Genomic DNA, 25,442 nt, shown 5'->3' on the forward strand with positions numbered 1-25,442 from the left:
AGCCCTCTCCCTCACAGCTGCACAGATTAACAGTTGATTTGATACCCTCTTATTTGGCTCTCTAATTAGAATCATGGAACATAGAATTTCAGGGTTGGAAGACTGTTAGAAGGCAGAGCATTGAATGTCAGATCACTGACTATAGAACATAGAATGTTGGAATTACAAAGAACAAAATGAAAAAAGGGAGAAGGAAATCTTGGAACAGAATTCCAAAGCTAGAAGGGCCCATAGGGCATAGAATGTAGAATATCTGAACTAAAAGATATCTTTAAAATAAGGAATTTAAATCTAGAAGGGGTAATAAGATGAAGAAGACAGATTATAAGAGCTGGAAAATATCTTAGCTATGACCTAGTGCAGCACTTTCATTTTGCAGATGTTTCAGACTTGTGAATCTTGTGTCCACAGCTAAACCATGGATTCCTTAAGGAAATCAGCTTGTATTTTACTTCCACAAATAAATAAATAAATTAATATTTATCGAAAGCCTAATCCATATAGAGTCTTGTATTCTTGCCTGTGGGGGACAGAGAAATGAATAAGAACTATCTTTGCTTCTGAGGAATATGCAGTTTAGTTGGGGAGATAGGACACAAATGAAATAATCATTAATAATGCCACCTATTATCCTTGTGAGGAAAGTACTTTTAAACTATAAAATGACACAAAAATCCAAGATATCAATATAAAGAATGTTAAATGAATGGTGAAGGGTGCTATAGGAGTTGGTAGAAGGAAATTCTTAGAGGATTCTTAGAGGAAGTGACTGAAGTTGGACTTTGAAGAATGTGAAAGATTTGGTAAGGTAGAGAGAAGAAGAGAGAGCACTCTAAATGGAAGGAAATGGCATGGTAGGGGCCAGTGAGAAAATAATTTTAGATTGAGAGGAAGGTTCAGGAAAAACAATATGAGATGAGCCTAATATATATACAAATATATATATATATATATATATATATATATATATATATATATATAATATGTGTATGTATACACACACACACACACATATATAGTAAAGCTTTAAGTTTCATAACAAAAATATTTGGAATTCATTTATTCTCACTAAGGTATATATGACTGATAATAGCTTAAAATAGGATTTTTCATTTTTAATAGGAATCAGCCAGAAATTAAAGATATGAATAAGTGGTCTGAGTGATTTGAAAGGAATTTTCAGCATCTGTCAGTGGGTTAATAAAGGTTTTGTTTGTATGGTAGAAGGTTTGTATGGTTTGTATGGTTGTATGTGTAGTATTCTTCAAATCATACTAACAACCAGGCAGTAAATATCAAATTAGCCTTTTGGATTTCTGATTTAGGAATGATTAGAAAATGTTAACTTATTAGAATTGGAAGGTACTAGAGAGTGGCAATGACTTGACCAAAGTCACAAAGAGAGTTAGTGACAGAGCCATGAGTAGAATTCATGTTGCCTGACTCTCAAATTTAAAGTTCTTTTGTTCATTCAACACACATTTGTCAAGTGCTCCCTTTGTGCAATGTACTATGCTACTATACCTCCATTTAATTACAGCAAAGTTACTGGTCACAAAGAATGCTATTTTAAAAGCTCAGCAGAATTTCCAGTCTTTGAATTACTCCTTTTAGCCTATTTAATAATTCTTTTCTTCTCTGATTCCACCTTATAGGGATTTTCTTGCCTTTTGGAATGAGAAAAATGACGAGTAAGGAAGGAGACCAAAGATAGTTTTCAGGTAGGTGTGACCAGTAGGTGAGGGGAAAATCAAGTCCAGCAAAATTTCACAGAGAAAGTTAGCTTTCTATATCTTATTGCAGAATGTTCTCTCTTCTAGCCTCCTTTTGTGCTGATTTCACACCTTAAACCCATTAGGGATTAAGAATATCTGAACTAAAAGAGACCTTAAAGATAAGGAATTTTACAACTTAACAAGGAAATAAGATGTAGAAAATAGAGTAGAGTTGGAAAATATCTTTGTTATGTTATGACCTAATTCCAGTCCCTTTATTTTGCAGATATTTCAGGCATGAGTCTACATATAGTTGAGGCCCTTGGTGAAGTTGAAAGAACACTTCATATAGAATTGGAAGTTTTGGGTTTTAATGTTGATTCTGACACTTATTTTCTACATCAGAGTTAGTGTGACACAATGGATAAAGTGTTGGATTTGAAATCAGGAAGACTTAGTTTGAATCCTGCCTCAGAAGCTAATTGACTGTGACATTAGACAAATTTGTTAATTTCTCTAAGCAACAGTTTTCGCATCTATGACTGTGGACAATAACAATCACCTCACAGAGTTATAAGAGGCTCAAATGAAGCAATATATGAAAAGTGCTCTGAGACACTTAAATAATTATATTTCTATAAGATACAATAGACATTCTGATTTAGGGAGAGGATGGATATTGGAAAGGATTGAACTAGGAGTCAGGTTACTCTGCCAGAAGTTCAATGTGTTTCCTTGGGCTTCTCTGACCCAGAAGTCCCATATCTTTTATAAATCATAATCCTCTTCCTGCCTTTACCAAATATCAAGGTTGGCCTTTAAAGGATGTTTTCTATAGAAAAAAACACTAATCCAATTCCAACTTCACCTCAACAGGAAAGAAAAGATTTTTAATGGGGATAGTTACTGAGATGGAAACACCATATGATGGGAAAAAACATGGAACTAAGAAAAGGGAGACTTGGGCTTTGCTATTGACTTGTTAGAGGACTTACTATGTAACTGTTGAAAAGAAATTCATTATCCTTGTCTATGCCTCAATTTCTTTAGCTGTAAAATGTGCTCAACAAATCCTTCCCTATAATTTTTTTTGGAGATTGGTGTAAAACTCATAATTATACTCATATAATGACATGAGAGAGTCATATTAATCTAAGGCGTTGTTAGTAACAGTTATAATAAACAGTTATAATACTATCAATACATGTTTGACCTGGATAGGACCTTATATCGCTCTCATTTATACTAGGCACTGACTTAGGCACATAGTCAGTGGTAAGTCACAGTGTGTCAGAGCTGGAAGGGACCTTAGAAATAATCTAATTCAACTCTCTCACTTTACAGAGGAGGAAATTGAGACCCTTAGGGGTTGAAGTTGAAAGAACACAACATAGATTTAGAGGATCTGGCTTTTAATGTTGATTCTGCCACTTAATAACTATGTCAGCCAATTAACAAGCATTTATTAAGTATGTATTATGAGCCAAGCTGTGTTCAGTGTTGGGTATAGGGAGGAAAAAGTAAACAATAGTTCTTATCTTTAAGGAGCATACATTCTAATTGGGGAAATAATATGCAAAGAACCAAGTATATATAAGATATATAGCAAGTAGATAGAAGGTCTCTAACAGATGGAGGCATTTGAATGAATATTAAAGAAATTTAGGAAAAACAATGGGCAGACATGAGGGAGAATAGCATTGCAGATATGGGCATATGGTCCAAAGCCATGGTTGGGAGATAGATTGATATGTTTAAGAAATTGCAAGTAGGCCAGTGTAGCTGGATCATAAAGTTCATAGAGGGTAGCAAATGTAATAGATTGGAAAGGAAGGGGCCAGGTTGTAAAGGGCTTTAAATGACAGAGAATTTTACATTTCAGGCTGGAAGTAGTAGGGAGCCAATGAAGCTCATTTAATCAGAGGGGTGATAGATCGTTGATTTAGGAAGATCACTTTGCAACTGAATTGAAAATTAATTAGAGTAAGAATACCAGTTAGAAGGCTATTACAATAGTTCAAGTAAGAGATGATGAGGGATCAAACTAGGGTGGCTGTGTCATTCGAAAGAAGAGAACATATAAAGAGATGTTGTGAAAGTGAAAGTGACATGTTCATATGGATGTATGGTATGAGTGAGAATGAGCAGTAAAGACTAACTTACACTAAGGTTGCAAACTTGGGTGACTGCAGAAAATAATATTCACTTCAACTAAAGTAGTTTAGGTAAGAGGAGGAGAGATTATTAAGGGAGAAATAATTAGCTTTATTTTTGATATGTTTGAAATGTATACAGATGAGAGTTGACAAGATCACCAAGTCAGATGGTATAAAGTGAAAAGAGAAGAACCAAGAAAGAGCCTTGAAGGACACTCATCAAGAATCAATAAAGGAAATTGAGCAATCAGAAAGATAGGAGCAGAACCAAGAGAGACCAGTATCATGAAAACCTAGAGAGAATCATACCTCCAGAAGTAAAAAATAAACAGTAATGTCAAATGCTGCAGAGAGATAAAATATTATCATGATAGAGAAAAGGACATGAAATTTCACAATGAGAAAGATCATGGGTAACTTTGGAAGGAGATAGTCTCAGTTCAGTAATGAAGCAGATTTCAGTGTGACTTTGGCCAAGTCACTTAACTCTGTTGGTTAATTTTTTCTTCTCTAAAAGAAAGGAGTTGAACTAGATGATCTTTAATGTCCCTCAGAACTCTAAATATATGATCTATATAGGTGTAAACTAAGGTTACACAGCTGATAAGCATTAGAACAGGGATTCAAATCTTATATCTCCTGAATCCAGAGCTTTTTCCCACTATACCATATTGTTGGATAATCTAAGATAAAATTCCAAGTTCTATGGATGCCTAAGTAGTCCCATTCTTCTGCTCCAGATACAATCCTAACTGTCTTTGTGGGGTTGGATAAAAAAAGATAGGAAGGATGAGGACCTAGGAGAAACTGGCCTGGTGCTGTCCCTGGTGCTGAAGGGGCAGAGTCCGTCAGAGAGCAGTAAAATTGTCCAGACTTTCCGCCTTCTTCCTTTCTCATGTTTCTCCCCACACTCGTGGAGTGAGAAGAGTCCAGTGAGAGCCCCCTCTGTTCCTCTGCCTTTCTTCGTTCTACTTTTGGGGTTCTCTTCTTATCGTACTTGTTTCACCTTCATGAGGCCTGGGAAGAAGATGGCTAGTGGAAAGAATAGTGGTCTAGAAGCCGGGAGACTTCTTCCACCATCAACTCAGTGTGGTCTTGCAGGAAGGGGAGATATCTTAACCTTTCTTAGCTACAATGAATCCATTTATAAAAGGCAAAAAGGAAACAATACCTGCCTATGGCTACCCATGAAGAAACTGATGAGATTGGGGCATGTGGAAGTGTTTTCAACATAGTAACAAAAAATTTTGAAGATGTAGACTTGAAATTAAAAGACCTATGTTTAAGTGTCGATTCTGACAAACAATTTGGCCTAAGTCACGTCACCTTTTAAAACCTGAATTTCTTTGTAACATGACATTTACTCCATCCACCTCGCTGGGGTGTTGTGAGCTCAGTGCGTGTCACTAACTAAAACATTAGATAGATATGATAAATATCCTTCCTCACGATTTCACAGAATGTCAGGTCCGGAAGGGTCAGTAGAGACTATCTAATTTTGCAAAGAGGGAAACTGAGGACCAAGGAGAGGAAGTGATCCATTTTACACAGATAACAAATGTTAAAATCGGGATTTGAACCCAGGCTACCGGACTCTCAGGGTAACGGTTTTTTCACTGAGCTAGTCTTTTCTGTTCAGTGGTTTCCGCTCAGTTTGCAGAGCTGGCAGACTGGAAACAGCCCCAGCACCTGACTCTCAGGGTGAATGGCTCAGGATGGGGGAACGTGGGGAACGCTTTAAGATCCGGAGGCTGAAGCCCTAGATGCTATGGGCGTGTCGTTTCCCCTCCCTTCTCGAGGTCCATAGCCTGAAGTTAGGGATTCCCTGTACTTCAGAAGATGGTAAAATGTGCTGTCTGTCTCTCTGGCCCAATGCCGAGCCCGATGCAGCAAAGCCAATAAGGTGGAAATCAAAGCCCCTTCACGGATCGCAAAGCGTAATTACAGAGTGTGCCAGGTCTCCGGGACAGCCCGGAGCGCGGAAGGTTTATTGCTTTGGTCGTGACCTGTTCGATTATATTTTACCCTTTTGAAACCAGTGTGTGCAGCGGAGTGGAGTGTATGCTCTCCATTGCGGGGCTTAGGGAGACGCCCCTGAGCTCCCCTCCCTATATCCTTTCCTCCCTTCCCTCCTCTGTACCCGCTGGAGGCCAACTAAGGGAAAGTTGTTGGTACCGCTTTAAAAATTACAGCCTTGGAAAAACTTTGATGATAAATCAAGCCCCAGATCCCTCCGCCACCTCATTGGAGGCTCAGGGAGGGACGCGGCACCGCCGCCCGAGAGCAGCGTGGCCTTCCGCTGGAGGGAAGAGTTCCGCAGTCTAAGGGGCGGCAGGCGGGCTGGGCTGACGGTCGGGCGCGCATCCCCAGAGCTGCTGGAGCTGCCACAGGCGCGGAGGGTGTAGTGGGCTCGGGGAGCCGAGAGCACCGGGGCTGCTGTGAAGGCCAGGGAACCAAACTGGCGGGGGGGACCCCTCTCTGGGGTTTGGGGTTAGCTCTCTCTAAGGGGCTTGTCTGTCACCCATCCCCTCCCCCTCGGCTGCCGGTGGCTGCTGTCTCCGTGGGAGGTTCGGCTTGCGCCTGGAGCTCTTGCTCCCCCATGTGAGACGCCCGGAGCCGCCCCCCTTCCCCGAGCCCCCGCCCCCCTCCCGCCCTGGGAGCCAAGATGGGGGCATTCGTTGTGACCCTGGGGATTTTCCACTCCCTGGGACTTTACCTTCAACTCAGCGGCGCCACGAGGCCCGGGGGACAAGCTCCTTGGGACAATCATATCTCGGGGAATGGTGAGTAGGTCTGCGCCGCACCCCCCACCCCCAAGCCCTGTCCCGCCCTGCCCCGCCCCATCCCACCTTTTCCCTGCGTTCCCCTCCCCCTCTCCTACCTCCTCTCTTAGTACCCTACTGAGACCTGGGATCCCAGCCCTGAGAGGAGAAAATCTAGGCTTGGGGTGGGGGGCGGGGGCGGGGAGCCCTAGCACTGGGGAGGTGTCACGCACTCATGTGCTTTGGGAGGGAGACAAGACTAGTGGACTAAGCGGAATGTCCGAGTCCCTGTCCGAATACATTCTCCTACCTTGGGAAGAGGACCTAGGGGCCAGGGCTTCCCCTTCCTCCCCACCTTCACATATACCATCCCTTAGCTTCCCACTGTGATCGACTCTGGGAATGCCAGTTGAGCCGGGGTTCCCAGCCAGGACTTGCCCCTTTTCCACCCCACCCTCTGCTTGTATTTCAGTGCCCTGAAGAGTAAAGTGTGTGTGTGTGTGTGGGGGGGGGGGTACGGTTCCTAAACAAGCTCCCTGCCGCGTGCATAGCTGAGGAAGCCAGAGCTGGAAAGGGGAGGGAGGGTAGTCCCAGCTGGTTCCAGTTCTCCTGTGCCCCATGAAATAACGAGTGAGACCAGCCAAGGCTCCCCTCCTTCCTCATCCTTCAAGTCTCTGGAATGTACAGATTGGGTACGAGGTACCAGTCTTGGAGAGCCGCAGTACTCCCCAACCCATGGGAAAGGGGGTCTGGGTGGCTGTACCTTGGCGAGTGAAAGGAGATAGGTTTTCCTCCAGCTTTCCCTTTGCCCCTTCTCCCCCCGACCCCGCATGGCTTGCAGAGCCGAAATGCTCATCTTTGTGTCTTAAACTCAGATCCCAGGGAAGAGACCATCCTCATCCCCAGATCCAGGTGCAAAAGCCTAGAGCTCAAACTTGGGTTTTTTGCTTTCCCCAGGGGCCAACCCAAGGCTGAGCCTCGACTGGGTTTTGACTAGTTAGGCGGCGCAGTAGTAGTCGGGGCCTCTCCAGAACCTTATCCAGGAGCCTGACATACTCTTCCACAAGTTAGGAGTCCCCTGGGCTTCCCCTTTCGGGATTGGGCTTGCTTCACTCATCCGGTCCTTCCTGATTTTTGTTTCCCGTACTCTACTGCAGCCAGAGGGAAAACTGCCGCTTAAAGATTAGAGGGACTTCTTGTGGGGCTGTGTTGGCTCGTCCTTTGCTTGATGCCTTTGTATTTTGGGGAAGTACGATCCCCACTTTTGACCAGAATGGCTCTGTAGGTATCTCTCCTACTCTGTGAGCTTTTCGGAGGAGCTGGGACAAGAATAGATTAGGTGTAAACCTTGGAGTTTCAGTAAGAGTTAGGGAAAGACACTGTGCCCCAGGCGAGATAACCAACCCGAAGCTGATAAAGAAAGAGAGAGTGTGTGCCTAGTGTCTTTCTTTGCTGGAGGAGAACCTTAGGAGAAAAGTGGTTTTTTTTTCCAATTTCTTTCCTCACCTCCAAATCTAGCCTGAAACAACCCTGGCTTAAAGTTGAGGGCAGAGGATGCTGTTCAGGCATTTCTGAAGACCCCTGAGGACTTAAGTCTGGAAACCCTCAATTCTTGACTGTCTGAATGAATGTTTAGCGGCAAATAGATGTCACAGTGTTAGAAGGTCTTATCCTGGTAGAAGAGAAACCCAAGTTAGCAACTGGACTTAATCTATCTGGAGCAAGTTAATGAAATAAGACCAGGTTTTGGGAAGATTATCTTCCTGAACCACAGTTCTTCAGTTCTTTATTTTAGAGACTCTGAAATTGACACATCCTTCCTAAATCTGTCACCTCTACCCACTCCCCCTCCACCATATCTCTGGTTACTTTCCCTTCAACCTTTAACACTATGAATGTAAAACTCTCTTCCCTATTGCCTAGTTAGCACTTGCACTTGAGGGTACTCAAAGCTTATCCTTATAGTCCCAAGTCCTCAAGAGGCTTATGGAGTGTGCCTCTGACATTTAGCACTACTCCAATACTAGCAGCTATCCTGGAGATGAACAGTGAGGAGATGAAGGGAGCAAGAGAGCCAAACCATTATGGGACTATACTAAGTATTATATTGTTGTTATTTGTAGGTTTTTTTTTCTAAATAAAGATCCAGAGCCACAATTGTTATTTCTGAGTCCTATGACAGTCTTGGATAAGAGTAGAGTTGGGCTCAGAGCCCGCATTTGGGAACAAAGTAGATCTCATATAAATTATCTTTTGACCAAGAAGAAGAGTGGATTCTTCTTTGGGTGCTAATAATAAATGAAGAGGGCAGACATTTGCATCTGCTAGAAGGAATTTGCCCCCACCGTAATGAAAGCTAATTCTGGCCAGTGAAGTCGTGAAATAGTTGTTGCAAAGGAGTGAACGTAATCTACCTCTACCAGGACGGGGAGTGCCCAGGGAGCCTTATACCAGAGGAAGGGTTTGCAGCCACTCACTTAATCACAAAAGAAACTGTTATTAATGGTACTGAGACGCTGCGAATAAGTGGGTCATGTCTAATAAGCCATTTGTGTTCAGGAGGAGAATACCAATTTGATAAAAGCTGTGTGTGCTGAAAAAGACCCAGAAATTGCTGTTTAGCAGATTGGAGCCTGATCATTTCATTATTCCTCTGCTCTGCTTGTCCTTAGCTGAATCAGGGAATGTGGAATAGCTGGTGGAAGGAAAGTGGCTTTAAAAAGCCATCCCAAGTTCTTAAGCAATGTCAATTGGGGACTCTGGTGGAGTCCGCTTGATCATTAGACATTGATATCCCCTCAACCCCCCTGATCAGACCTATAAATAAATGAGCTTTATATTCTGAGGACTCTGAGCCCATTCAAAAGACCAGCAAACCAACTCTTCCTTCCCTATTGTGGAGGTTTGTAAGGAAAGACAATCTTCAGAGAAACCCCATCTGTTCTTGGTGAACTGCTTATTCCTCCTTGCCCCACCAACTCCATGATATGGGGAAGAGTCTGTCATAATTGTCTTATTTGACTACTTTTAAGAAAGGCTTTTCCCATAGGGTGGAAGAATAAATAAATGAATGAATGAAAAAGCATTTATTAAGTGCTTACTATGTGCCAAGACAAGCAGCTTGGGAATGATGGGCTTGCAATTGGACTCTCACTGGATGGCTGATCCTAACAGTTTGGATAAAGTCAGCCCTGCTTGGGAGGGAAATATGGCTTTAAAATCATCTCCAAGAAACAGGGTGGGGAGAGGGAAAAGGATAATTCACAGTCTCTTGCCTTTGAGCCAAGATTTGCCTCTAGGTACTTTAAGTCATAAAATATTAGAGCTGGAAGGGACCTTTGAGATCACCTAGCACAACACTGTCATTTGACAGAAGAGGGAGAGATCCAGCTGTCTTGGTTTGGATGGTGAAGTCTTGCCTCAGAGGCACCCCATGAGGCACTGAAGTGCCTCCATTGCAGCAAACATCTTTCTTCTTCCATCTCACCCTTCTGTCCATCCCCCCCTTTCCTTAGTCCAGCACTTTCAATTATTCATGCACCCCTCTGCAGGCAGAATGGGAGTATCATTTGGCCAGGGCTGGATCTTTTCTCAACCTGTATCCAATACTTGAAAATCCAGCGTGTGTGTGTGTGTGTGTGTGTGTGTGTGTGTGTGTGTAGCCAGGGAGGGAGCAACCCCGAACAATTTGGTAAACAGCTTATGCTGAAAGATGACTATCTAGGTTTCTTGTTTTCATTTGCAAAAAAAAAAATTGTATCTTACCATCAATAAACCAGTTAGTTTGGTAGCTCAGAGATGAAGAAAATTGAGTTCTGTTTCCCTAAGGTTATGATGTTAAAATCTGTTCTCCTTTGTCTCCTACACTGATGATTATTCTATCAATTACATTCATAAACACTTTGCACTGGGCTGGATTTTTTCTAGCCCTCTGTAGGGAATTGGCCATCGGATGTGTTTTTCCTTAAGTCATTCACTGCAATTGTTTCTGACACCTTTCCCATCGTATAGCTACACGGGCCTTTCCCCTAAAGAAGGTGGAGCGGCAGCCAGCAACACTTGGGGAATTATCACATTTCCAAAATGATAGAGAATTTTTATTTGAAAAGTCTTGCTGTGGCAGGCAGCAAACCAGAGGGAGAGGCCAGCGGGTTTCTAATTCACCAGTCAGGTGGGGGCTAGTTGCCTATACTGGCCCATGCCTGGCCTCAAAGCAACCAAAAACAAACTTTCAAGGGACACAATAAGCTTGGCAGGTAGCAAGGTTGTTATGAAAGCAGTTGGCTTTAAGATAGAAAAGATGAAAGGATATCTGGTTGAGCTGGTGATTTTAGGGGCTGGATCCTTCACAAAATCACTGTGTTCTAGAGATATTTTGCTCCATTTTGGTTCTAGGAGTTTGTTTTAATTTATGCTGATTCACCCATTGCTAAGGCCCCTGGGCACATTTTTAAGTTTGCAAACAACCAAAGAGGAGTGAAGGGTTTGTGAATAATTGCTATGAATAATCTACTGCTTGTCTTATTGAAATAAGCAGACATTAGCCATTTACCTTTCTTATGACAGCTGGTCCATATACTGTCTCCTGACAGTAGAGAGAGGATCTCAGATACAAAAGCAGGGATTTCTTCCCATCCCTACGGTTGAAGATGAGAGATAGCTGCAGAGAGAATCCTACTTGTTGGAACAAGAATAATAGCCTTTGATTTGTAGCATTCTCAAAACCAGCGACTGTTTGGATTATTTAGCTAAAAATTTATTTCCTCTTGATGAAAACTTGTGTTTCACTCTTTACTTTTGGCTGGTTTAATCCAAGAGTTAGCACATGGTGTTTATGAAATACAACTTATATGCTTGAGCCCCATATGGATGATTGGCTTTCTGTTCCTTAACTTGTAACTCCTCTATAGAAGAAAGTGTTTGTTGTTGATCACAAGAATGACTGGACAGGAAAATAGGGATGGTTCTATGTTACTCATCCTCTTCAATGCTTGGGAAACAAAAGCATTCTGCCTTATTAAAGGTATGTCAGTAGTATCAGCTGCATTTTAAAAGAACATTATTAGTAATCTTGTTGAGTTTTTTTACTTTCCGTTTTTCCCAAAACACAACCTAAGATTTCAGTTTGAAAAATTCCTTTATGACTGTTGGTCACCCTAACTCCTGATCTTCTGTAAACTCTCTGGACTAGCCTTCTGAAATAGCAAAGTTTACAGGCCAAATTAAGGTAGAAGGCTAATTTGCAACTGTCTGAAGAAGAGTTCCCCACAGTGTGGGGGGATTTGGGTACTTTGATATAGTGATAAAAGTTGGAGGAGTTGGAAGACTGGATTTGAATGCCAGCATCAATGCTCATAAGCAGTGTGACCTTGGACAAGTTCTTTCCCAATTGTGAGTTTGTGTCCTCATGTGTAAAATGAAAAGCATTTCCCATCTGCTGTGACATTTGATTCTTACATCTACCTTTTGGGTGAAGTGCCTTTACTAGCTTCATTTTGCAAATTAGAAAACTGAGGATGAGAGAGATGAAGAGTCTTGCTCAGGATCACATGGTAAATATCCATGTCAGGATTAGAGTACAATCTGAGTCCCAGCATTGTGTGATAGTCAAATGAGATAGTGTTGGTGAAAGTCTTTTGTAATTATAAAACACAATAAAAATAAAATCTTCTATAACTCTCGGGGATAGTCAGGGAGAGGTGATGCTTTTATATTCTTCAGTCACTTCATTGCCTGGAAGCTAGTTTAGAAGGGATTTTTTTCCTCTTCCTCAGAGGCTGTTGGAATAGACCAAAGAAGACACCTCTCTTTGAAGGTGTTGACTTCTAAATCCTATGCAAGTCTTATCTTCCGAGTTTCATCATGGAAGGGACTCCCATGAAAGAATCTCAGAAAATAGATTCTATTTCAGCATTCGTCTTCCTTCCTACCCTGACTCTTGCCTAGGCAAGTCTACCCAGTCCTTGTTCACCTATAGAAATGTTGCTGGATAGAGAGATGAGAAAGAGAAGCTGACCAGACTCTTTCCCCTCTTCCTAGGGCTGCTCCTATATGATTGAATGGGAAGTGGAACCAGAAGGATATTTCTGATTTCATGTCTACCACTATGACATTAGGGAAGTCATATCCCCTTTCTGGGCCTCAGTTTCCCCATTTGTAAAATGAAAGGATTGGATTATATGATTACTCAGCTCCCTTTCAGCTCTAAAGAGCCTGTGATTCAAACAAAGAAATATGCTCAGCAAAGATGCTAATCCAGGAGTCCAAACCCAGAAGCATTTTGTAGATTCCAGGGTTAATTTCAGCTCCCTGATGAGCTGAGACCCAGTTCCTCTCATAGTTTATGAATTAGTTGGTTTGGACTGGTAATTTACAGGGCAAATTTGAGCTGATTCTGCCACTAATATGACAGTAACGAGGGTCAGAGGAATTGTGTGCTCCAGTTCGTGTTCAAAAAGCAGTCATCGGCAGCTCTGCCTGTCAGTTCTGCATTCAGATGCACTTCAGGCATGGCACTTTCATTGGGAAAAGGGCAATTGCATAATTACGAGAAGAAGTCGACTCCTTGGCCAGAACCCTGTCCAATATCCAAAAGCCAAGCCGGGTGTGGGCCAGATGGTTTCTAGGTATTTGCAGCCCGCTCAGACAGCCAGCTTTTCATACTGTTGGCAAAGAGTGTTTTGGAGATGAAATGTTAAGCTAATGGGAAATTAAGAATCATTGTAGCCGGGATGCAGGAGAACTGGGTTAGGGGAGAGAGGCCAAGGGGGTTAAAACCTCTGAGGAGACTTTTGAGGAGGTGGGAAGGATGAGATGATGGAGAAGAAAGGTTGGAGAAGACAAACAGAGCAGTCTCAAGAGTTGGAGAGCTTGAATATGAAAGAGGTTTGTGCTCTTTGATTCCAGAGGGCAGAACCACCAGGTTCAATGGATGGAAGTTAGAGGGAAGCAGGTTTCAGAAGTTGGAACTGTCCGTCTATGGAAGAAACACCTTATGACGTATTGAATTCCTGATTCCTGAAAGTGATGGATAGAAATTGGATGACTGTGATCCTTTGAAAGGATTTTTGTAGTGGATGAAAGGTTGGACTAGAACATCTTCTTTTATGCCCTTTTCAACTTTGGGATTCTATAAGAGGATGGGGCATGAAAATTCGAAAGGCAGCATAGAAAAAAAGGCTGGAAAGGCAAGGGAGATAAGCAGGAGAGGGCAATTATGATGGCTGCTAACAAGAAATTATTCTTTGAAGATACGGAGATACCTGGTGGGTACCTAAACCATGTTATCCTTATTAGAGTGATTAATTAATAGTAACAGTTTAATTATTAATGATACCTCTCTTTGCTGTTGACAGTACTTAACAAGATTCAGTTAAGCCATATTAATAATAATCCTATGCATTTGCCTCAGTGCTTTTCTTCCCAGATACTTTCCATTTTTCTATCTTTTTGCAAACTGCACAACAGGGAAGGAGTACAAGGGAAGCAGAGCAGATATGAAGATTTCCATTTTATAGATGGACGACCTGAGATGCAGAGTGGTGGGTGCCTTATCCAACATCATATGAGTGGATTCATGTATTTTCCCTGAAGCCTGATTCACCAAGGATCTAAGAATGCAGCAGCATCCTCCAAGATAATACGCCCCTTTGTAAAAATGTTTAGGGTCTGGGGACCTGACTCTCCACTAGGGGGACTCTGTGTGTATATGCTTGTCTGAGTGTGTGCATGTGCACATGTATGTACAGGTACACAAGCATATCGATGTTTGTATGTCTGTATAACTAGGAATTTTTGACTAAGAAGAAGAGAATAGAGAGATTATGTGGGTGTTAACCTGGTTTTGTATGATTGGGTTTTCAAGTATGTTTTTTGTGTCTTGATTTGTTTGGCTATACTTTTGGAACTGTGTGCCAGTATGTTTCAATTTAATTCAACAAGCTTATATTAAGTAGTTGTTTGTCCTTCATTCTCAAAGAGGACCATGACATCAGGGAGGTGATAATATGACATGCAAGTGAATTGGATTTAACTAAGTGAGGGCTGTGCAAAGTCACCAGCCTCATTTTTTCCTCTGGAGCCATCTGGGTCCAGTGGCAAGATATAGATCAGGAGATGGCCCTGGATGCAGTGGGAGGTCTTGGCCTTTTACAGTTAAGATCTTTAACAAGTCTCAGTTTAACTGAGACAACGTCCAGTTATTGATCAAAGCTACGTAAGAAATGAAGCAGACAATGACCTTTTTACCTAGTCTGTTTGTCTGTCTGTTTCCCTCTTTCTCTCCATCTGTTTCTATTTCTCGTTCTGTCTCTCTCTCTCTCTGTCTGTGTGTGTGTGAGAGAGAGAGAGAGAGAGAAAGAGAGAGAGAGAGAGAGAGAGAGAGAGAGACAGAGACAGAGACAGAGACAGAGACAGACAGACACTCTCTTAAGAGAGAGAGACAGAGACAGAGACAGAGAGACAGAGACAGACAGACAGACAGACATAGACTCTCTTAGGATTTCTGGCCAAAGCAGAAACAATGGCTGTTTATTTTCATTCTGAGACATTTAGGACCCAAGCAGTGAACAAGTAGGGTTTGGCTTGGGACCTATTTATTGTTGGTCAGTTTATGAGAATCAGAGTGATTTGGGTTTAAGCAAGGTCCTAGCCTGTAAACCCCAAGATGACACAGGTTCAAAAATGAAAAATACTCCCTGGCTTCAAGGAGCTTACATTCTATCTGTGAATACAACATGTAAACAGTTAAGAAAATAAGAGATAATTTGAGGGTGAATGGAACATTAACAGCTAAGTGGGTAGTAATAGCTGTTATTCACATATCATTTTATTTGTGTTATTTGTATTTCAAAACAAGGTAATAGGAATACCATACCCAATTTTCAAATGAGGAAACTAACACTTAGAGTTTATAACCCAAGTGGGTCTAGAAGATGCCAATGGTGTGGGTAGACAGAAGTTCTTTTCTAAAGAAGTTCTGGGTTCAGGCTTTCATAGTCAGTGGTCTCTTATCAGAGCTCCATCCTTCTCTTCCAGAGAAAGTTCCTACTGGATTCCCTTCCAGAAGTCCCTAGGGCTTAACCAGTTAACTCTGAGAAGACTATCCTGTCCACAGTTTGTACATCCTCATTAACCTAAGTCTCAAATGACCTTTCCTGTGCTCTTTATTTTTAATTTTTCCCCAAACCAAAAAGCTTCCTTCCCCTTCTTCCTTTCTTTTCCTCCCACCATCTATTCCTTTTTTCTTTCCTTTTGCATAAAACCTTTCCCCTCCAAATTAACAAGCATTTATTTTTTCTCCTTTCTACTCCTCACCTCTTGACATTGAGGAGAAAAATTCCCTTGTAACAAATACACATAGTCAAATTAAACAAACTCCTGCATGGGGCAGGTCCAAAATGTATAACATATTCTGTACCCTGAAGCCATCCCTTCTCTGTTATGAGCTGGATAGCGTACTTTATCATCAGTCTTCTGTAAACTATGATTGATTATAGTCTTTCAAAGCTGTTTGTCTTTACAATTCAACTAGTCTTTCTTAAGCACTTACTATGTGTTGGGCACTGGGATCACACAACTCTCTCTGTTCTCAAGAAACAACTGTACAAAGTCACCTTGGGAGTGGGGATCTAACATGTAACACATAAGTGTGTGTGTGTGTGTGTGTGTATGTGTGTATGAGTAGTTACAAATTTTTTATTTTTCTAAAGAAGAGCTGATGCTGAGAGGGAAAATGACTTGACATATATATATGTATACATACACATATATACATATAAATACACACGTATTAAAAATGATTTGAAAGAAAGAACCCTAATAACTTGGGGGATCTAAAATAGCTTCTGTTAAGAGGTGCCATATCTTTGAAGAATATTAAAGAATCTAAGAGTTAGTGGGAATATATTCTGGTAATATTCCCCATGCTCTTTAGAATGTGGGAATGCAAAAGCTAGAAAGAAACAGAGGCTTGGAGAACATCAGAGCAGAAATGCCCTTGCATATCAAGTGCAAATTTTTTATTTTTCTAAAGAAGAGCTGATGCTGAGAGGGAAAATGACTTGACTAAGGTCCCATAGACCATTAACTAGACTAAAGTTCTATCCACATATCTTGTGTTCCATCTGGGATTCCTATATAGGGACTTATAATTTCATGCTCACTAAAGATATTTCTGTTCTCCTCCCACTCGCTGGTCCAAAGACACATGGTTCTGAATTAATCATCAGAACCATATAACAACAGATTAACAAGTCTGTTTTAGTCCTTTCATGTGGATGTATCTATATCTATAATCATACATACAACCATACCCCTACCCCCACTCCAGGAAAACATAAATAGACACAATATCCAATTGCCAATAGATACATGATATACTAAATAGAGTGCTAGATTTTGAGTCAAAAAAAACCCGTACTTGCTAGCTGTATGACCATGAGCAAATAATTCAGACTCAGTTTTTTCATCTGTAAAATGAGTATAATAATTATTTCAGAGAGTTATTGTGAATATCTAATGAGAAAACCCATTATGTCAATATGAAGATGGTAATGATGATGCAGATGATATGTTATGGACCCTTTTGGCATTTGATTCAAGATTATGGAAATTTTCTCAGAAAAAATTAAATGCATAAAACAAGACATGAGATTACAAAGAAAACCAATTATATTGAAATACAGTTTTCAAAATATTAAAAAAGAAAGAAAAACAAGTTCAACACCAACCAACATCAACACCTCTCTGCTTGTAGTAGATGATCTCTAAGCACACCTTCAGATTTCAAGCATTTGATAATTTACAGCAGAGAATTAGAGGCTTAGAAAGTTTACCTAGAGGTCATTTAGGGAGGACTGGGTAATGAGTCTGGAGTCAGAGAGCCCCAGATGTAAATTCTGCCTCTACTTCTTACTACCTGAATGATTTTCGGCAGGATGCTTAAGCATTCTAAACCTGTTAAAGTCTTTAAAACCCCATTTAGTTTTAGAACTGTGATTTTCAGTTAGGATGATAGATTTAAAGCTGAAAGGTACCTTAGAAGTTATCAACTGAAACCTTTTCATTTTACAGATAGGGAAACTGAGGTACATGTGACCTGTTCAGTCATTTTCAGTTGTGTTCAATTCTTTGTGATCTCATTAGAGATTTTCTTGGCAATGATATTGAAGTGATTTGCCATTTTCTTCTCCAGCTCATTTTATAGATGAGGAAACTGAGGCATTTAGAGTTAAGTGACTTGCCTAGGATCACACAACGATTAAGTATCTGATGTTGAATTCAAACTTGGAAGATGAGTCTTCCTGACCTGGTACTCTATCCACTATGCCATTTAGCTGCCTGTTAGGTAACTTACTCAGGGTCACAGAGCTAATAAGTGTCTAAGGCAGATTTGAATACAGACCTTTCTGCTTCCAAGTTTAGCACTCTATCCACTAAGCAACACTACTTTTCTTTCAAATCAGTGGCCAGTACTGTTTTCACCATTCTTCCTATGGCTTTCTGATTATACTCTGATACAGGTTGGGGTGTATAGGTAGAATAAGACAACATATACTGTGTTTTATTTGAGATCTTATTAAAAGAGGAGAGGGAATATCATTCTTGCCCCTTCTTACAAAAATGTTGCCTATTGTTTGGGAAGAGAGTGCATTTCCTTATCTTCCAGCATCTTTGCAGAGAACAGTTACTCCCTCACTTGCTGCCCTCAACACTTCTCACAGTTCCTTCTCAGAGCCTGGGTAGATATGATGGGGGGATGTATCTATCTGTTCTCCGATCATGTAATTGTGTATATGTGTCTAGGGGTGGGTGACCAGGTAGGCATGGCAACAGGGGTGGGAGTATGGGAGTTTGTATCATGTGTGGGTTTATGCCTGTGCTGTGTCTATGTATCTGGGTGGGTGTTTCAGAGAGTGTGTATTTAGAGGAGTGTGTGTGTGTGTGTGTGTGTGTGTGTGTGACTAGAGATGTGTGACTTCAGTGCCTGAATTTGTGTGATGGGAGAGTGGTGGTAGTGGCTGAGGTGTGAGATTGAGGTGTGCAGGCGTGTGTGTGTATGTGTGTGTGTGTGTGTGTGTGTGTGTGTGTGTGACTATGTGGCCATTCTTTTGGGGGGCTGTGTGCTCACTAGATCCCAGTGGCTACATTTGGGAGATATTCCTGAGTCCATATATTTAGGGTGTGAATGCTCCTGAGTACACAGGTCGGAGCTGATTTTTGTATTTTCTGTCAGCCTTTCTCACCACTGGCTTTCCCTGGGTACACTTGGCTTGAGCTTCATCACTGAGAGTGCATGAGGAGAGCAGCTGTGAGGTCAGTGCTTAGAGCGGAAGGGAACAGGCATTTTTCAAAGCTGTCAATTAGTGGAACTGGGGAGGCATCCAATTCTCAGACCCTTAGCAAGCCATCAGTGGAGTCTGTATCCATATCTATATTTCTGTATCTGTCATGTTGCATTGTGTGGATTCTGAATCTTGTATTGTACATATCTCTCTATGTACATATATGCATACATGTATACACACATTATAGTCTGTGTTTGGTCATTATTCATTCATTTGAAAAGTCTTTATCAAGTATCTGCTCTGTGCCTACTTGACTACAATATGAGAGGGACAAAAGCGGAAATCATAATCCTTTAAGAGCCCACCCAGGAAAAATCTTAACAATAGGAGGGACCACACAATGAAAATGCTCTTTATTGCCCAGTGGCTATTTAGGATTTGGTCAGAGACCTCTGTAACCCATTACCTTCCAAAACACTTGTTCACTTTTAAATACCTTCTCTTGCACCAAGAAAACCTAAACTTGCTCTAGAAAAGCTCACTATGTAATTGGGGAGGCAGGACACTAGTCCCTGTGAAATATTTAGAATTCTGTTACTTGGATTAAAAATATTAATTTCTTAAGTATAGCATGGAGAAAGAAAACCATTTTATTTTACATTGGATTGCAAGCTTCAAATGATTCAACGGTGTGATGTAGCAGTCTCAAAAGCTAATTTGATCTTAACACTGCATTAATAGAAGCTTAGTGTCCAGAACCAAGAGGATATATATCATGCTCTGTCTTGATCAGTACACACTTAAAGTATTGGGACTAGTTGTGGATTACACATTTTAGCGAGAGCCCATACAAAGGAGGGTGAGCAAATCAGAGTTTGAAGCCATACCATGTAAGGCATTTGAAAATAACTGGGGTTATTTAATCTTGCAGAAATAAAAATGGGGGTGGGGAAAAGAAATATGGATAATGTCTTCACATATATAAAAGGGTTATCATGTGAAAGAGAGATTAGACTTGTTCTGCTTGGTTCTACATAGGATCAGTAGTTGGAAGTTACAGGAACATAAATTTTAACTTAACATAAAGAGAAATTTCCCAACAATTTGAGCTGCTCCCAAATGGGATGGGTAGTTAAAAGTCAACAAGGTCCTTGTCTATGTCATACATATCTTTGTAGTCTCTGGCACCAGGCATAGTACTTTCTATGGTAGAAATTTAATGAATTACTGAGTATGATTTTTTTTGTGACCCCTACTTGGGATTTTCTTGGCAAAAATACTGCCATTCTTTCTGGTTTGCCATTTTCTTCTCCAGCTCATTTTACAGATGAGGAACTGAGGCAAATGCAGTTAAATAATTTGCCCAGTGTCACACACTCATTAAGTGTCTGAAACTGGATTTGAACTCATGAGAATAAGATTTTCTGATTCCAAGCCTGTGCTCTATCCATTGCACTACCTAGCTGCCAAAATATCTACATACTCAGTACCACTTTCACATCTGAACTCTAGTCCAGTCTATCTAATTTCCTGGTATACATTTTCTGAGTGTCTTGCCAGTACTTCACACTCAACATATCCTAAAAGGAGCTTACATTTTCCCCACCAAACCACCATGTAACCTCAACTTTCCAATTTCTGTTGCTGACACCATTATCCTTGTTAGGAACAGAGTCTTTCTTTCCCCCTTACTTCCCACATCTAGTTAGATGACAAATTCCATAAATTTTACTTCCAGAACATCTCTCTCATCTATAGCCTCCTTTCTACTTACACTGCTACTATCCTTGTTAGAGCCCTAATCAATTCTCATCTGAACTATTTAATAGCCTTTAAAATGGTCTCCTTGGAACCTCAAGTCTCTCTCTCCTGGGATTCAACTTTCACACAGCTGCTAAAATAATCTTCCTATAGTACAATTATGATCATGTCACTCTCCTGCTTATAAACCTTCATTGGCTCCTCATTTCATCTTGGATAAAATACAAATTCCTTGGCCTGGTATTAAAATCCCCTACTATCTGGCTCCACCCTTGTTTTATATTATTTTCTTTTACACTCTGTGCAACCCAGCCAAACCATATTAGTAGCTTTTGCCCATGCTTGATTTGTTACCATCTTTTGCTTGCACAAATTAATGCAGACCGTACCCCAGACCTAGAATGTGTTTCTTTCTCCTTCCTGCTTTTCAGAGTCTGTCTTTTCTTTCAAAGGCCAGCTTAAATGTGACCTCTTCCATAGAACCTTCTCTGGTCCCCTTAGTGGCAAGTGTTCTTTTCTCAAATTTTCCTATAACTTTTCAATAGAATTTTCTTTAACTTTAGCACTGGCTACCTTATGAGACTTATTTGTGTACAAACCTTAGCTTTCTTTCTCCTCCATATAAACTCTTTGGAGGCAGGAACTGTCATTAAAAAAATATGTATGCAAACACATCCATCCATCCATACAAATATTTTGTATCCTTAGGAATGTGATAAATAGGATTCATATTAAAGGTAAGTTTTTAGACTAGATGATAACTGAGGTGCCTTCCAACTCTGAGACTCTAGGACTTTACAGACTAGAGAGATGTATAAGACAGCATGTAGATGAACTCAATGAGTAGATGATACTAAGTATCTCAGTAGGAACAGTACTAGAATCCTGTCATAGTAGGTTCAGGAGGCTGGGTGTCCAGGAGACTGATGGTAGTGACAGAGAGAAATCAAAAGGAGAAGGAGGGTTTTTCTTTTGGTGGGGATAGCAAGTTAATGAGCATCTTGAATTGGAGGTGCCCTTTGCATATAGATGTCCTAATGATGGCTAGAGGTGTAGTCCCACATCCAGAGGTGACAGTGGAATCTATGGAATGGATGAACTTGACTAAAGAAAGAAAAAGGTTGAAGATTTCATTGGGAGAAAACAGCCATATTGCTGCTACCTCCTCCACCACCCCAGGCCAATTACTTTGTTTTTGTAAATATTTGTTATTTATATTTATTCTGTAACTCTTATCCCTCCTTAGAATTTAAGCTCCTTGCAAATAGGAGTTTCCCTTTTAGCCCCAGCCTGTAGCGTAGTTCCTGGCAACATAATAGATTGCAGAGCTAAACACTCGCTGATTGATTGGCTGTAATTCTGTCTAAAACAGAACTGTGTGTGAACACAGACACAGATCTACAAAAGTTATACTATCTCTCTGTCATATTAAAACATCTTCCAAAAATCTTTGACACCCTTCTATCCTCAACCCAGGGATTGGTAATCCAGTGAGAGTCTGCTTTGTGCAGGTTCTGCTGTTGTCTGCTTTGAGGAACAACCAGGAGATCCATGATAATGGGTCACTGAGTACAGAGTGGATTATAAAGTGTAGGAAGACTGGAAAGGGGGATAGTTTGCCCAAGGTCACACCAAAAGTAACAAGAAGACAAGGCACTCTTAGGTCTCCTGACTTCCTCTGTGAGAAATATCTGTCCTTCTAGGGCAAATAGACTTGAATATGCTCCCTCACAAATTAATTTTCTGACAAATATCAACATTTCAAACAATTTGGTTGTAATGGTACCTGGTTTACAATCAGAACTTCAGATGGGAGCTAAGACTGGATTTCTAGTCAGAGGACCTGGCTTAGAATTCTGGCTCTGCCATTTCCTCCCTCTGTGACCTGACATAAATCATGTAAATCTCCCTGGGCCTCAGTTTCTTCATATGTAAAATGAGGAGGTTATTCTAGATGACCTATAAAGTCCCTTTCAACTCTAAATGTATAATCCTATGGATTAGTTAATTTAAAATCAAATTGGGTCCGGAATCTGCTGTGGGATTTTTGTTTTCTTTCTTATTTCTTTTTGAAAATTCATTTCCAGCCTTTGCAGAGCAATTACTGACTGCATGAGCTGTTTGTTCAGACCCTGCCATCAGCTCCAGGAAAGGGTCTCTAATGGAAACCCTGACAGACCTTTAAATGGGAGCCGCCAGGCCCATGCGGCTGAAATAATGTTTATAATAAAGCTGAGAGCCAATCTCCTGTCCTCCAGGGAGACCCAGAGAGCTTTCTTCGGGTCTGATTCCTGTCTAGTGGTCAGAGGAGGGGGCAAAAGGACTAGAGAAAAAGAGGGGAGGGAGAGTGATGGCCTAGGGAAGGCCTAGAAGATAGTGGGGCTGCATGGAGGAGGGTGGAACTGAAGTGTATATGACTATCTCTTCTTTCCCAAGAAAAGGGGCCTTTTGTTACCACAGAAATCGCTTCTTTGCTCCAGATGGAGTCTAGGTTTAGGGCAGTGTGGCAGTGCAGCTTGGCACAATTGAAAGAGCTCTGGATAGTCTCTCTCCTTCTCTTCTTCTTTTTCTCCCTCTCTCTCTCTCTTTCCTCTCTTCCATTTCTCCCTCCCCCTCTCTCCCCTTCTCTCTCCCTTTTCTCATCTTTTTCCTCTCTCTCTCCCTCTCTTCTAACTCTCTCTGTTTCTCTGTCTCTTTCTCTTTGTCTCTGTCTCTCCCCCTCTCTCCCCTTCTCTGTCTCTCCCTTCTCTTTCTGTCTCTCTTCCTTTTCTCTTTGTTTCTCTTCTCTCTATGTCTCTGTCTGCCTCTCTTTCCCTCCTTTCTCTTTCTTTTCCACCTCCCTCTTTTTCATCACTCCCCTTTCTAGTTCCTTTGTTCTAATACTCTCTCTCTGTTTCTCCCTTCTCTTTCTGTCTCTATTTGTCTCTCTCTCTTCCCTTTCTCTCTGTCTCTTTCTCTGTCTCTGTCTGCCTATCTTTCTTTTCCACGTCCCTCTTTTTTATCACTCCCCTTTATATTTCTCTGTCTCTCTATCTCTGTCTCTCTGTCTCTCTCTCTCTCTCTGTCTGCCTCTCTCTCTCTCTCTCTCTTTCTCTCTCTCTCTCTCTCTCTCTCTCTCTCTCCTTCTCCTTTCTGTGTCTGTTTTTGTCTGTCTCATCTAAAAGAATAGTGAACTTGAAATAAGAAAACCCTTGATTTGAGGGTCAGCTCTATCACTTCCCATTGGACCTTGAGCAGGTAGCTTTCCCTTTGAGCCTCAGTTTCATCACCTATAAATTGGCCAGATGACCCCTGGGGTCCTTTTTAGCTCTATGATTCTACAGGAGCTGATCTCACCTATAGGTTAGGTAGCTAATGACAACACAAGAATCCAGGGGCCTCAGAAAGCAGGGCCTCAGAGAACTACCTGTCCTCAATGCCTTCTCTTATTGGTCCCTTTAAGAGGGAACAAAAAGCTTTATTCCTCAGCTAGTTAAGAAGCTGAGAATGTAAATCCTGCTAAGAGAGGAAACCCAGGAACATCCCCTAAGGATGTAAATGATGAATCACAGAGGCTTTACTCTGAGTAAGTTTAGAGAGGGAAGATAGCAAGAGATTCATCACAGTGTAGTGAAAAGAGAGTATTAGAATTGAAGTCAGAGGATCTGGATTCAAAGTCTACCTCTCCTAGTTGCCACCTGTATGAATCTGGGAAAACTACTTAACCTTTCTGTTTAGGGAATGCAGGGGTAAGACTAAATGTCCCTTCTAGTTCAAAATCTAAGATCCTTTAATCTGTGGCTGCCCATAGCCAGATTTGGAAAGGACCTGGCATGGGGAAACTTAGGAGCCTAAAATAATAGCGATTATGTTGTTGTTTAGCTATCTTTCAGTCATATCTGACTCTTCATGACCCCATTTTGGACTTTCTTAACAAAGACACTTCCGTGGTTTGTCATCTCCTTTTTTACCTCATTTTGCAGATGAGGAAACTGAGGCAAATTGAGTTAACTTGTTCAGGGTCCCTCAAGTGTCTGGGGCTGCATTTGAACTTATGAAGATCAGTCTGCAGTTTTAGTTATACTACAGATCCCCACCTCTATGACTAGCTAGACCCTTGAATTCTGCTAAATCTATGGGTAGCTAGGTGGTGCAATGACTAGAGCTTTGGGATTGGAGTCAAGAAGACTCATCTTCCTGAGTTCAAATTATCCTCAGATATTTATCTGTGTAACTCTGAGCAAGTTACTTAACTCTCTTTGCCTCAATTTCCTCATCTGTAGAATGAACTGAAGAAGGAAACAACAAACCACTTTACTATCTCTGCAAAGTCATGAAGTGGTGATGAAGAGGGGCCATGACGAATCAGATATGACTGAAAAACGACTGAACAACAACTATGTAAATTAGTTGGTTACCTGAAATGGCAGATTTGGAAGGTTCTTAGAGATTTAATTCTAGCCCAGTTCCTTTGTTTTTCAGAAGCCTGCCTAAGGTCAGAGTACCAACTCTGCAATCAGTAAGTTCTTAGTCAGGAAGACCTGAATTCAAATCTGACCTCAGACACTTATTGGGAAAATCACTTAATTCTGGGTTGCCTTAATTTCTTCATTTGTAAAAAATGGGGGTAATAATAGCACTTACCTCCCAGAATTGTTATAAGGATTAAATGAAATAATAATTGCAAAGCATTTAGCACAATATCTGAGTAAGCACAATGTAAATGTTTATTATGACCCAAGAAATCCACGATAGAGCCAGAACTAGGACCTGAGCCCCATT

The 25,442-nt window shown here is 41.1% G+C and overlaps 1 protein-coding gene across 1 annotated transcript in view; it reads left to right on the forward strand.

Annotated features, from left to right (window-relative positions):
• The first annotated feature begins 6,090 nt into the window (after positions 1 to 6,090).
• The window catches only part of VSTM2L (V-set and transmembrane domain containing 2 like), a 90,776-nt gene continuing 71,424 nt past the window's right edge, over positions 6,091 to 25,442 (forward strand). Inside the window, exon 1 of the mRNA XM_003756997.3 lies at positions 6,091 to 6,654. Within this exon, the coding sequence (XP_003757045.3) occupies positions 6,537 to 6,654 (118 nt within the window). The 5' untranslated portion in view covers positions 6,091 to 6,536. The remainder of the gene's footprint in view (positions 6,655 to 25,442) is intronic.

The sequence above is a fragment of the Sarcophilus harrisii genome, chromosome 2 (assembly GCF_902635505.1).
Source record: "Sarcophilus harrisii chromosome 2, mSarHar1.11, whole genome shotgun sequence".
Classification (NCBI taxonomy): Eukaryota; Metazoa; Chordata; class Mammalia; order Dasyuromorphia; family Dasyuridae; genus Sarcophilus; species Sarcophilus harrisii.